General features: G+C 50.9%; 1 protein-coding gene across 1 annotated transcript in view; it reads right to left on the minus strand.

The window, feature by feature from the left end:
* LOC103777222 (mitogen-activated protein kinase kinase kinase 3-like) overlaps positions 1 to 13,514 on the minus strand; it is a 43,207-nt gene that overhangs the window by 12,406 nt on the left and 17,287 nt on the right. Inside the window, exons 5-8 of the mRNA XM_008944769.1 lie at positions 12,651 to 12,764; positions 11,056 to 11,167; positions 3,217 to 3,350; positions 453 to 526 (exon numbers count right to left, since the gene is read on the minus strand). Coding sequence (XP_008943017.1) covers positions 453 to 526; positions 3,217 to 3,350; positions 11,056 to 11,167; positions 12,651 to 12,764 — 434 coding nt within the window. The remainder of the gene's footprint in view (positions 1 to 452; positions 527 to 3,216; positions 3,351 to 11,055; positions 11,168 to 12,650; positions 12,765 to 13,514) is intronic.

Genomic DNA, 13,514 nt, shown 5'->3' on the forward strand with positions numbered 1-13,514 from the left:
GTCTGGTGTCCTCAGCACCTTTACTGACACGTCTGTGGCTGCTGGCAGTGCAGAGGGGCTGCCAAATTTACTAGTGGTCAATGGAGAGCAGACAGCATGCCTGGGGAGGAGGAGGCATGGGGAAGCTAAGGGAGTATTGACTTGGTGACTGCAGAAAGCCAGAGCAGCAGGAGGAAAAACAAAGACAAGCAGAAAACCTGGGCACACAAATGCAGGCTGTCCACAGAGCCCCACCTGCTCTGTCCAGCTCAGGTTACTCCACTTCAGATCATACCACCACACAGATGGCTGCGCTAGGATTTGGTTTTGTCAGGTGCATCCTCTTCTGAATGGGAACCCCAGGGGGTGCTACTGACCCTGCTCCTCTCCCTCTGCAGACCAGAGGCTGCATTTCAGCTTGGGAAGGTTGGAACCCTCCCTGTTCCAGACTCATGGTGCCATGCCTGACTCACCTGTCCACGGATCTGTCCAGCGACTGGCAGCTCCCAGACAGCGACTCGTCGGGGCTGATGAAAGCTTCAAGCATCTGACAGGGAAAGAAAAGGGAAACCAATAAAACCACATGCTGCAGCTCTTCAGGCTCCAGTGCCAGCAGACCTCTGCAGGGTCAACAAGGCTCCACAGAAGCTGGTTGATGTACACCAGCTGACAGGACCCCAGTAGAGATGACAGCCAATCTAACCAAAGGGTTTTTTTCCCCAGTGGAAACCCATTTATCATGCCCTCCCTGGACTATTGTTCTTTCCAACTGCTATTTGCTAGTAGGGAAACTGAGGCAAAGATAATTAGCACCCTGGTGTTCAAACCATGCTGAGAAGTCAATGAGATTCAAACTGCTTGAAGTATTTGTGGGGAAAAAAAAAAAAAAAAAACCAAAAAAAGGAAAAATCAGGACACAAATGATGTGCCCAAGGCTGAGTGGATACTGTGTGCCACAGACAGGATCACAGCCCTGGGCTGCCCTGGCACACGAGACCAGCCTTCCTCTCCAGTGATAAGTGAGGCATCATCAGGGCTTTTGGCTGGAGGAACTGGCTTGGCTCTCACTCGCCCAGTGAGTCAAAACCTGCATTTGTGTTGCTTCCTGGATGAGAGATTGTACTGGACAGGGTTATTTATAGCTGGTTAGTAACAATAGAGGGTTTGTATCGAGTGGCAAACCCAGGGGCTATGTGCACTTCACAGAGAGGAGAGCTTGCTGAAGGCCACGCCGTGCTGTGGTCGCTACGAGGCTCCCTCCTGGCTGCAGACCTGCTGTGGACACTCACCACTCCCTGCTCCCCAGCCAGGCCCCAGCCCAGCTCCTTCCCAGGAGAGCTGAGCAACGGGGGCTCAACACCATGTGGAGTCACCCTCTGCTGGCTCCTGAGCCCACGCTGCTCCTCCTTCCCCATCCACAGCAACAGGCTCCCCTTCTGTGAGCTGTTCCTGCCTCAGACCTCCTCAGCTGGTTGTCATAACAGCTCACATTGTTTTGGCAGGACGGTCCCAGATGGAAAGTGCAATTCTTCCCTGCTTCCCAGATTTACCCCAAATCCTCATCCTTCAAAATGCACTTGCCGAAGAGGAACAAGACCTTTGCTAGGCCCCACTCCCCACCTCTGCCAGCCATGCCAGATCTCTCCCAGCAGTTAAAATCATTCAGAAACAGTCTGGTTTCCCAAAAGTGTAAAACTGGGAATCCGAGCAGGCTCCACACTCAACCTCTGTCCATCTGCCAAGCTGGTCTCGAGGCAAAGACCACAGTTACATCACAGGCTTGCACAGGGGCATCCCCCAGCAGGCAGCAAGCACCAGCTTTTAAGTGGTTTTCCAGGAGGCACGTATGGAAGCTGCAGCACAAGGACATTCTGAGGGCAAAGCCCCTGTGGGGAACAGCATGGCTGCTCCATCAGAAGAGGAGAAAGACCCATCTCCAAATCCCCTTTCCCGGCATTTAGTTTGTCTGAGAAGGGCAGCAGGCCACCCACAGCGTGAGGCTGGGGAAAAGTGAGGAGAGCATCTGGGAACCTTGGCCAGGAGCAGGCTGAGAGCTCAGCTAGTGCCAGTGCAGCTCCAGTACCAGCCCGTGGAGCTGTGCTGACCTACACCCAAGGCGGGGTTCAGGGGGACCCTCCCCCTGCACACACAGCACTTTGTCTTCATCTTACCAAACGTGTTTGCAAGGCATGGGAAAACAATAGAAAGCCAACTTTTGGCTACGAGGAGCACAAGATACATCTGCACTGTGATGCTGCCAAGACTCACCCGGAGTGACTTCTTATTTTATTACTGGCTGTATAATAAACTGTTAAAAACACAACTTTCCATGGAAACACTGGCACAGGCTGCACGCAGAAGAGGAGCTAGTGGGACCTATTTGAGTGTAGAAAAAGCACCTCTACCCAGGCAAGATCCTTGGGGATCGTCACAGCAGCCTGCTGGAGTGAGCTTTGTGCCTTCAGGACATCCCTCCAAGTCCCTCCTGCATGGCCAGCCCTCCTGCAAATTGTGGACCCTGGTCCTGCCCTTCCAAGAGCTTTGCAAAAAAATGAATTGTGTGCCCAGAGAGCCCAGCTGACTTCACAGGACCTACAGCAAGCTCTTTGGAGCTCTAGGTTGAGCAGAGATGCAAATGGAGAGGCAGGTGTAAGGTGCTTCCCCTCTGGTCCCTCAACACTCCCAAGCTTCCCTTCGTTGTGGGTACCAAACTGCCTGGAGGGAACAACACTTCTCATCACTGTGCTGCAGAACCAGCTGCATTCTGTTACTGAGGGGCTGGAATACACAAACTCCTTAGTACGAGAGAATGAAAAATATATATGAGGGAGGGAGAGACCAAACCACACAGCGAGCCTGTGGGCAGAGCCAAGAGCTGTAACAGGAGCTGAGGCAGGAGGAGCACACGGGCAGCAGCGAGCTGCCGACATCCCCAGGCTGCTGCAGCCCGGGCGATCGGCTCCTTGGCACAACCCCTGCTGGTGCCAGGATCCAGGAGGGCCCCGGCAGCTGGCACACACGTGTGTCGCACACCTACGCTCCCCCAGGGCTACCTGAGCACGTTGCCATCACCACTGCAGCTGCCTTGTGGAAAGGGAGCAGCCGTCCCTTGAGCATGCCAAGCCCAGGGGCAGCCGCTCCTGGAGGAGCTGGCCCGAGCCCCAGCGCGGGGCCCGCAGGGGGGGCGGGGTGGGAAGGGCACCCCCAGCGTGCCCCACACGGCCCAGCCCCACTCACGTTCTGGTCCATGGTCTCGGGGATGAACTCGCCCTCGCTGTTGATGCTGGTGTAGGAGCCCTGGCGAGCGATCTGCTGCTGCTCCTCGGGAACACTCCCCGGGGGCGGGGAGCTCCGGCCGGTGTGAAGAGAGCCTAGGAGGTGACAAAGGCAGGGGTCAGGGAGAGGACTTGCCACATCCAGGTCCTTCCAGAGATGCTGGTCCAACAATCACAGACCTCCTGGAGATGCTGCTGGGTTTGTACTTATGTGGAAGGCAACGGAGGAGCTAGAGATGTGATGTTTATGGGCACCCTACAAAGCTTTTGCAACATGGACAGTTTGTTACTGTGGGGCCACACAACATCTAGAAGACTCGGCCTTCAACCTACCTGGGATGCTAAGAACTGTGCACTGCATCCTGGTGCTCTGTCCATGCCAGAGAGAAAAGGGCTCCGGAGTTTTGGTGCGATACCATTGGTCAATCTCAAATCAAAACACAAACTCTAAACCCACCTCCCCTCTTTCCTCCAGACATTTCCTCCCTGAATCACTTCACTGCCTTGTTCAGCAACCTGGGAAACAGCTCAGGTGAATTTGGTGCAACATCACTTAAACACTTCTTATATGGCAAATAATTTGCACCGAAATATTCTTCTTCTCTCCCCCTTCCCTATACAAAAGTGAAGAGGAAGCAAAACCAGCACTCAAATTGAAGAACCACAGGGAGAGGAATGACCTAGGGGGTCAGTTTGTGCCATCTCCTGCCAAGGGAGGGCTGTGTCCCCTGTCTGCAGTCCCAGAGGCTCCATGCCAGGCAGAGCCACCTGGAAACCCCTGGGGCTCTGCAGAGCATGGTGTGCAGCTCGGCAGAGGCAGCAAGGCCTTCCCAGCCTCCCCCACAGGGATCTCTTGGCAAAAGGGGGTTTCTGATTTGCAGCTGGAAAAGAACTCCACAGCTTCCTCCCCCTGGTTCACCCAAATCCATCCTAACTGGTTCCTTGTGCCTTCTCAGGCTTTAGGGAGCATTGCCCTCCCCTGGCCCAGATGCACAGGCTGGGCTCCACGTGCCTTTCTGCAGTCCCTCCCCTCCATCCTGGGCTGTCATCACTTCATGGCAAGGAACTGCTGACAGAGGTCCGTGCTGCTCTGTGCTGGAGCTTTAACTAGTCAACATTGTGCAACGTGAGACTTCACACAACACAACAACTTGTTTTCAAGCAGACTTCTAAAAAACACACGTCCTTGAAGAGTTAGAAAGCACATGGAGATAATGTTTCCTTACGCTTTACCCATTTTTGCAGGGCTCTTGGCAACTCCTTGGTTCATTTTTACCATTTGGTAACAACATGCCCAGGCTAAGCACAATACTGCAAGAAAAAAGTACTGGGAAAGGGCCTATCCCATTGTGAACAGTCAACACTGATCAATCAACACAACACTTCTGCCTCTTCTGCTGCTATCCTGCATGGCAGTTACTGTGCCAGATTGATCTCTGGCATAAATCCATCAGCGTGATCAACACTACAAATCTGAGTCCCCACCTTTCACTTCATCTGATGCACATCAGGAGCTTCTAACACTACCAGTGTCACACCAGCACTAAAGATCACTAAATCAGGCTCGCTGGATTGATACCAAACACACAGAGCTCTCTGTCCCACGGTACATCTTCCTCCAGACTCCTCGCTTAGACTGTAAAAATAAAAGTCATATGGCTCTGAGTTACTTTTTTCTTCTTCCTATTTTCTCCTTCACAGATTTCCTGCAGGATAAGAACACAGCGAAAAAAGTCCAACTGAAGTAAAGCCAAGATCAAGGGGGGAGAATCTCTCGAGTGCTGCGGCACTCATAATGAACTGGCTTTCCACCAGCCCTGAAAACAAAACCAGTTGGGAAGTACGGCATCCTCTCTTTGAAGATAAATAAACAAATGTTTAACCATTTCACAGTTTGGGCACCCTGGATGAATCACTGCATGATCAGCCCTTTGTTTGCTTAGCAGATGTCAATCCAGAAAGCAGCAAAAGGACATTTGGGTGGCTCTTGCTCCAAAAAGCTGCTAGAGGATTTGGCGTGGGGTAACTGCTGGCTCTCAGCTCTGTTGAGCATCTCTGTCCCTGCTATGGTGAGGTGTGGGTCTGCTCATGCAGAGCTGGCACCTCTTGCTGTGACAACCTACTCACTGCCCAGGAGGTCTTTGACTCAGATTTCAGAGAGCTCTACAGACTCTGTTAGATTTTGAACCCAGGGAGTTAAATGAGATTTATCACAAGCATGAAGACTTTGCATGATCTCACATTGAGCCTCTGCCTGTAACAACTACTCCCAGTCATCAGGTCAGTGGTGTTTGACCTTCTAGAGTCACATTTCCTGCCAAGAACTGTAAAAGGGGATAAGACACAAGCCGTTTCCCAGCAGGCAAGGAAGTTAAACAAAATGCTTATGCTTTTGCATGCCTGGAAACTGGTGGATTGAACCAGATCCCTTTCGGCCAGGCTGTTTGGGCAGAAGAGCTGCTCAAAGTAATTGATGCAGCTTTACACCTCCAGGAGCACCGGTTGCTGCTGCTTTGCATCCACTCATGTCCATCCACCCGGGAGGAACATGGGGAGGTGGTGGGGGCAGAGCCCTGGAGCCCAAGGTTGATTCCCCCTCCAGGACTATCCTGCCCCATCAACAAAACCTCGGGCAGTTGCAGTGCTGCTGGAGGAGAGGGAACAGAGAACCAGGGTCAGGGAGAGACAGCAACTGTGCTACTCAAAGGCAGGCTTAATTCCTAGTGGGGGCAACACAAGGCATCCTGGAGACACCAGGCAGTGCTGCTTTACCCACCCAGAGGCAAAGGGAGAAGTCAACAGACAAGCCCAGATGTGCCTGTTTGAGACATCACGGGTGCTCTTCACCCTTGACCTAGTAGTCCAGAAACAGCAGCAGCACCAGGCAGAGAGGACACTCCCAAGGGACTGTCCTCCTGAGGTCTACAGGACTGCATGCTAGCTGCAGTCCTCGGACCCAGCAGGGATGGGGCAGGCTCTGAGGCACTTCTTTACAAGCCGAACGCTGGCCGGATCTCAGCAGCTTTATTCAGGATTCCTGAACTCAGAGAAACTCTGCAGATTGGCACCAGTTGAGCATCTGACCTCGGTTACCCTTTGGAGCAAGGTGCTTTGGGAAAGGATTCCTGCTCCATGTTACACGAACTGATGTAGAGCTGTACATCTGAGACTAGAGCACAGCATGTCCTGAGCGGGTTGAACCAGGCCAGCACAGAGACTTACAGACACTGCTGGCATCTGCTGGGGTCTTTCATGTTCCCTTCTGTTATTTTTATTTAAGAAGTGTCTTTCATGCAGTATGTGCAGAGTTTGTGGTGCTGCATGTACAGCCAGCTCCCCTGTGCCAGTCTTGGCTTCTCTCCGCCTCCACATTCCCTGGCTTCACCCTTCCCCTGCCCTGGTAGGTCCCTCCCAAAACTTCATCCATCACCTATCAGCATTAAGCAGGAGTCCCAAAGGAGAAGAGAAGCCCCTTAAAAAGTCAGAGCTGGGGAGGGTTTGCTGGCAGCTGCCTACGCTCACAGCTGCAGCCACGGAGAGCCCAGCCCGGGGATGATGTTGCTGCAGAGCCAAAGGAGGGACATGACATGAAGAGGTGTCGTTCCTCTGAGCCCTGGCAGGAACACAGGGCTCAGGATGCAGCAGCACAAGAAGAGGAGATAAAGATAAACCTGCAGGAAATTTCTCACTCTGTGGCTGTCAAGTGGAGGTGTGAGCAGATGACCCAATCTCCCTCAATTCCTTCTCTTTCAGAAGGACCCCTACAAATCTCACTCCTCTCCATGCTAAGGATGGTTTCCTACACCTTGACTGAAGGCAAACTTTTGGCTACTTGTATACTAATCATTTTCTAGCCCTAAAGCAGCTGCAGCAATGCCAAATTCTCCTCCTCTTCTCAAAAGAGAGAGGGTCTCATCCATCCCAACTCCTGGAACAGGTCCCTAGCCCATGCTACCCCAACTTGTGCCCAGGCACTGCTGGGTCAGCAGTCATTGGTGCAGGGTTGGTGAAGGAATGTGTTAATGACTGAGCAACCTCATCAACGGCCATCCAGTGCTTGTGAATTTAACAGCACAGGTCCCACCTCCAGGCCTTGGCTCTCAGAGTCATCTGACCAGCGTGCACACCAGCAAAGTCTTTGCACCATCTCTCTCTGGAGAGCTGCATTCAGTTCCTCCCAGAGTGCTACCAGGGCTTCAACGCTGCTGCAGACATCTCCAGGCACCCAGAAAAACCTGGGCACCATCCCTGCAGTGACAATTCTCTGAGGCAAAAGTTGTGCTGTTCTCATGAATGGTCCATATTCGTCAGCCCAGAGCCAGCCAGCATTCATGCCTGGTCTGGAGAAGGTTGGCAGGCAGAGGGTGCCATGGCTCAGCAGCCTGGTTTGCCACCGTGGAGAAAAACACCAACATTAATAAAAATAAAAATAAAGCTCTCGGAAAATATTTCCATTGAAATGGTAATTCTGGAATGGGGCTCTTGAATAATTTGTGGATAATGTTCTGAAACATATATTTCCTCAAAGTAAATAAAAACAACCCTCAGTTATCTGAAAATTCAGAACCCAAATAGATTCTAGCCAAAGTTTCCTGGCACATGGCTGAGCGTTTGCAGATGCTGGTCACCAAGAGACTGGAACATTTTCCACTTCCCCTTCACTCCCACAAAAAAAAGGGGAGGAGGTGGGAAGGGGGATTTCCACTGAAAACGTTTAGGGGGAAAAAAAAAAGAAAGAAAGAAAATATTGACTTTGCATAAGGTTTTTCGGGGACATGGACTGAAGACATCTTCTGTCCAGCAGAAGCAAAAATAGCCAAGTCTTCCCCAGAACATCTACCTCCCTCCCAACGTGCTCGTGCCAACAACATGAAGTTTTATTATGTTTTGCTGCTGCTAACAAGGCAGAGTCAGCAGAAAAAATGGAGACATCTCAGGAACACTGAGAACATGACCCTGAACCACCTTTTTTTATAAGGTCACTTTAAATCTCCTTTTAAATCTGGTTTCAAGAGAAAAGCCAAACTGAGCTAAGAACCTCTCCTGACAGGAACCACTTTGATGGCAGCAGAAGCAAACACTGTGAGAAACCTTGCAACTACAAGTGAAGAGCAGTTTCTCCCACAGAAATCCCAGCCCCTTCAGCTGCCTTTTGACTACCCACCAAGCTGAGTGAAGGACACACAACATGGGGTCACCTCTGCCTGTCTATTGCCTGACGTTCACTTTTAGGCTCCATTTGAAGGTCTCCCTTGCAGCTTGCTGGAGTTTCTGCCCAGCTGCTAGACTACCCAGTTCTGAGTCAGGAGGTCAAAAAGTGTGAACCTGCTGGATTGTGAACACCTCCTCAGCAGAGCTCCAGTAGCTTCCTACAGACCCCAGGTGTGCTGGTACCCTGCAGAGGGTTTGTTGCAACCACTTTTCAAACTAAGACTGATGGTCTGCATTGAAAAAACCAGACTGTAGCATGGGCTGGTTGGTTACCCTTGTACCTAACTACATAACAGCACTGAGGACACTGGCTTTGGAGCATTAGCAACTGGCATGAAGACCCTTCTGAAGATCCCAACGTTGCCACACTCTGTAGCCTACATTTGGTGCTGGAGGAGTTCTCCTCCTCCATTACCTATATTAAACCAGCATGTTATGCCCATTTCTCCACTCTGCTATTCAGGCATTCCCTCAAAATCCATGTGTCCCTCAGGCTCTCACCCTTGCAGAGCTGATATCAATTCCTTTGACTGCCTTGTCTTGTCTACAGGATGCTCTTCAAGGCAGTCACATCCCACAGTCAGTGGTGTGGACCTGGTCAGAGACTCTCTTGGTATTACAGCAGCTCCAAAACAGTAAGGAAAAGCCAAAGTACAGCATAAAAGTTACTAGGAAAGTCTAACTCTGCAAGATGTAATCTCCTCACTAGCACAGCCATACATGGAGTCAGTTTTGCCCACCATGCTCAGTTCACACACCAGTGACAGCTCCTGGTGCCACAGCTCTTCGCTGGCTTACATCAACAGCTTAACAGGTGCCAAAAAATGGAGCAGCAGAGAAGTTTTCTCAAGCACACTTTCTGCTGAGGCTCTGCACCTTACCACATATTTGTGTGTGCAGCTCATTCAGGGTTATTTAGTGACTCTGCAGACTCTGGGCAGACTCTGAAGAGACATGTGAGCTAGAAAAAGAACCCCACAATAGAAAAAGACAACCCTAGTGCACCCAAACACCAAGCCCAAAGAGAGTTCTTGTATACATGCCACCCATCCCTGGCTTCAGTCACAGCAGGGCATGGCTGCACAAGGGGCTACGTTGGACCTACCCTAGAAGAACACTTTCGATAGATCATTGTCCAAGATGCAGCCACCACAGGATATGTTATCAAGGCAGCACCACATGCCACCCATCCCTGGCTTCAGGCACAGCAGGGCATGGCTGCACAAGGGACTACGTTGGACCTACCCCAGAAGAACACTTTCTATATATCATTGTCCAAGATGCAGCAACCACAGGATATGTTATCAAGGCAGCACAGGCCATAAGACAGAGAAAGGGAAAATCCTTGGAGAAAAGTACTCTTTTGTTGCACAGAGAAAAGAGCTTGGAAGCGTTTACTGCCATGTCAGTACAGAGTATCTTTGGAGGATGAAGATTATCTCCATCTATATTTATATAGGAGGTCCCCTCTTTATCCAAGGCCTCTGAGGCTGTCACTTCTACAGCTGTCAAATAGTTCTATGAAAACAACAGGGAGCTGTAGGAATTGCCCTGTAACCAGCACCCACAGCCATGGCAGAGAACATTCACTGTGTGACAAACTCATTAATCTCACCCACAGGTTGTCATAGGAGTAATTGTACCCCTGCTACACAGCCCTACTGGCTGCTTTACCAGCTCTGCACAAGGAACCCTGCTCTCTACAGAATCCTGCACGGTTCTTCACACACAAGGTCTTACAGGCTGTATCAAGAGTACTTGTCATTTCAAAGAGCATTTTAGAAAGCAAGAAGAGCATAAATTCAAGCACAGAAAACCAAATAAAAGAGCACCTTTTTTATAAAAAAATAAATAAACCAAACTCCAGTCCGTGCAGGGCTGCAAGAAGAGATTAGGCGGCTGGACTTCAGAGGCTGCAGGGATCTCCTCCCACCACCTCTGAAGGAAAGGGATGCTTCCCTTCATCTGAAATGCAACCACTGCAGAACACTGCACTCATCCTTCCCCCTGAGGAACCACAGAAGCAGCTACCACAGATTTCATCTCACCAACAAGAACAGATCGGTGGCACAGAGACAGAGACAATACTTGGTCCTGATGTGGTGAAGCTGGTCCCAGCCCAGGGGCTAAGGAACCCAAGCCCACTCAGCTACATTATTCTGCTAACTGGGAAGGGGGAGAGACACAGAGAGAATGACAGTAGATGGTGAAAGGAATAAGTAAATCAAGGTCCCCAAAAGCCTTGACCTTCTGTAGATCCTCGCTTCACTTTGCTAAAGCTCAGCAGCATCACATTCACTGGAGATATTTATCACTGCATTTCCCCCCTCAAACTGCAGCTCAGATCCCCTGTTCTTCTTAGTTTTCATGCTCAGCCTGACTCTGCTCAGCACAACCTCTCCCAAGCTGTGCAGCTTGCAGAGTGCCTCTTCCTCAGGCTGAGGACAAGCAGCAACTGCTCTGACTTACTGGTGGGAGACATCAGGGTGGTCATCCAGACTGTAGCAGCTACAGGGTTGTGACAGAGGAGAGAAAGGGGGTGGTGGCCACCTGGTAATAGCACCAAGCACCCACAGAGCATTTCACTGACCTGTGGAATACTTGCGCGTCCTCTCGGAGTCTTTGTACAGGGATCCCATGATATCACCCATGGATCTGGAGATCCTCATTTCATGCTGTTTACTGTTGTTCGGCTGCAGCAGCTGATAACCAGATAAAGGAAAAGATCAGACTTGGCCAGAGGCCTTGTGGACACACCATATGGAACCCTGTATTGGGCATCCCATGACCATATTACCCAAGAACTGTTTGAAAAAACAACACAAAAGAGACGTGCGTGTAATGTGGAGCTCTAGAGTCATCCAGAAATCATTCACAAGTTATTCATGTCTGTTATTAAAATACTCTAATAAGATGAAGATTAAGCTCCAGTTGATAATGGTAAACACAGACATTTTATAGAAGGACTGTTCCTGCACTGCATGATTTGCAGATAGACACAGAGACTGCTCCCTGGCCTGAACCCAGGTTGACAATCCCCAAACCAGAGCCTCTCCTCCATGCTCCCTACAATTCCGTGGCAGCTTAGGCTCCCCTGTAACAGAGCAGAGGAACAGAGAGTGGAGGACCAGGCTCTGCTGGGGACGACAGGTGAAGGGGACAGCAAAGAAATGCACATCCATCTGGTAACTGAAACGGTAGTGGCCAAGTCTTATTAAGATGGCACACTACAGTGTGCTGTGATTTTGGGATAATTTGATGTATGACCATGGAACTGTATGTTCCTAGATGAAGGAGAATGGTTACATGCTTCAGGGAGAGATGGACCTGCTCTCAAAGGTATGCATCCATCTGCCTGGCTCCCCTGCTCTTCGTAGCTGACTGGCAATACTGCCACGTTCCCACAGATCACCCCATTTCTGCCCAGGATTTAGGAAACCTCAACTGATGGATCAGTTTTCCCCTGGAACTCTGGTCCCAGTAGTTTCTGAGAGCCTCTCAAAAAGAGCAGGGAAGTTCCAAGAGCTTCAAGCACCAGCGGTAGCATGAGGACACGCACGAGGAGTTTCAAGACTCCCAGTGTCTCCAGTACTTCTAGGAAATATAAGGAAGAAAGAGAGTTGCAACATCTGCAAATCCCAGCCTGTGCTTGGGGCAGCACGACATGTGCTTTGGCAAGACACTCTGTGCAGGCGAGGTCAAGCTTAACTGCAAACCACTGAGCTTAGGAAAACCAAATAAATAAATAGAGAAAAAAAAAAAGGAGACAGTCCTGCATGAGACTGAGGGATTCTCCAGTCTGCTCTTCCTGGCCTTTAGTACTGCAGCACCACACGGAGGGAACAGTCCCCATGCTGCCCCCCAGCAAGGCAATGGCCAGGGCATCACCCCATACAGGGAGGAGGGGCTGCAGAGGAATGGTGACAGCACCCCTAGGCAGAAAGCACAAGGGGCTCTCTTGGGGTTTGACCTTGCTTGAGGAGCAGATGGTATTTAACCCTTCATGGGGAGCTAGAGGGAGCTGAGCTCAGGATTTCCGAGCAGCTGAGCCTGAGCAGGGCTGACCCCTCTCACGGCCAGCTTGCCCTCTGCTCTTCACCGCCAGGAGACTTGTTTCCACTCCCCAACACAATCACAAGGCATCTTGCCCTGGACACGGGAGAGCAGAGAAGGTGAAGGACTCACATTCGCTTTCTTTGGAGCGCTCACAAGGACCCGCAGGCTCTTCAGGGAAGGGCTCAGCTCCAACTGTTCCATGGCTTTGTCCAAGTCTTCCTGGGATTTCAGCGGGATCAGGAGCTGGAAGGGATTGAACAAACACCGGAGCACAGCGATGTCACACCCGTGGGTAAACAGAGGCAGCCACATCCTCACAGTGGGCAGCCTGGGAATGGGGGGGCGAGGGAGGACCCCGAGAAGGCGGATGGAACACGGAGCCCCCGTGCCCTCCAGCTTGCTGAGCTCTAACACTTCCTTCCAAGTTCTCTTCTACCAAGGGACAGACGCAAAAAATCACAACAAAAAAACATCTGCAAGGAGAGAGCTTAAAGGTCACATCACTAATCCAGCTAGTGGGAAGAGGAGAGGGCTGAGACAAAGCCTTAGGCTTGCTGCTTGATATTCTGAGGCTCCTCTGATTTTGGAGTTTGTAGGCAAGATCTGCTGCTACTCAGCCTCAAAACAGACCCACACATTCTTCCTGGAAAGATGGTCATGCAGTGGTGTTTCAAGGAAGCACTGAGCTGCACCCAAAGATTTACTCTGGTAGATCCTCAGTGACCTCCCCTGCTGCTGCAGCCTGCGTTCCTGCACACTGACACTGTCTCCCAAGGGTTTGGGCATCAGATGAAATCAGGGAACATCTCACAAGAAAGAGTCTCTTCCCTTTGGATATGAAAGGTGTGTGCTGCTCTCCCTCCAAGAACCCCTTCTTTGACTCCCAGCAGGACAAATTCACCTTCTGCTCTTTCTAAGGTAACAGACTGCTACACAGTGCTGTGCCTACCAGGCAGCCAAAGGTCCTGACGTTTTCCTGCTGAGTGGCCGAAC

This window comes from Merops nubicus, unplaced genomic scaffold, assembly GCF_000691845.1.
Source record: "Merops nubicus isolate BGI_N331 unplaced genomic scaffold, ASM69184v1 scaffold2660, whole genome shotgun sequence".
In the NCBI taxonomy this organism is placed as follows: domain Eukaryota; kingdom Metazoa; phylum Chordata; class Aves; order Coraciiformes; family Meropidae; genus Merops; species Merops nubicus.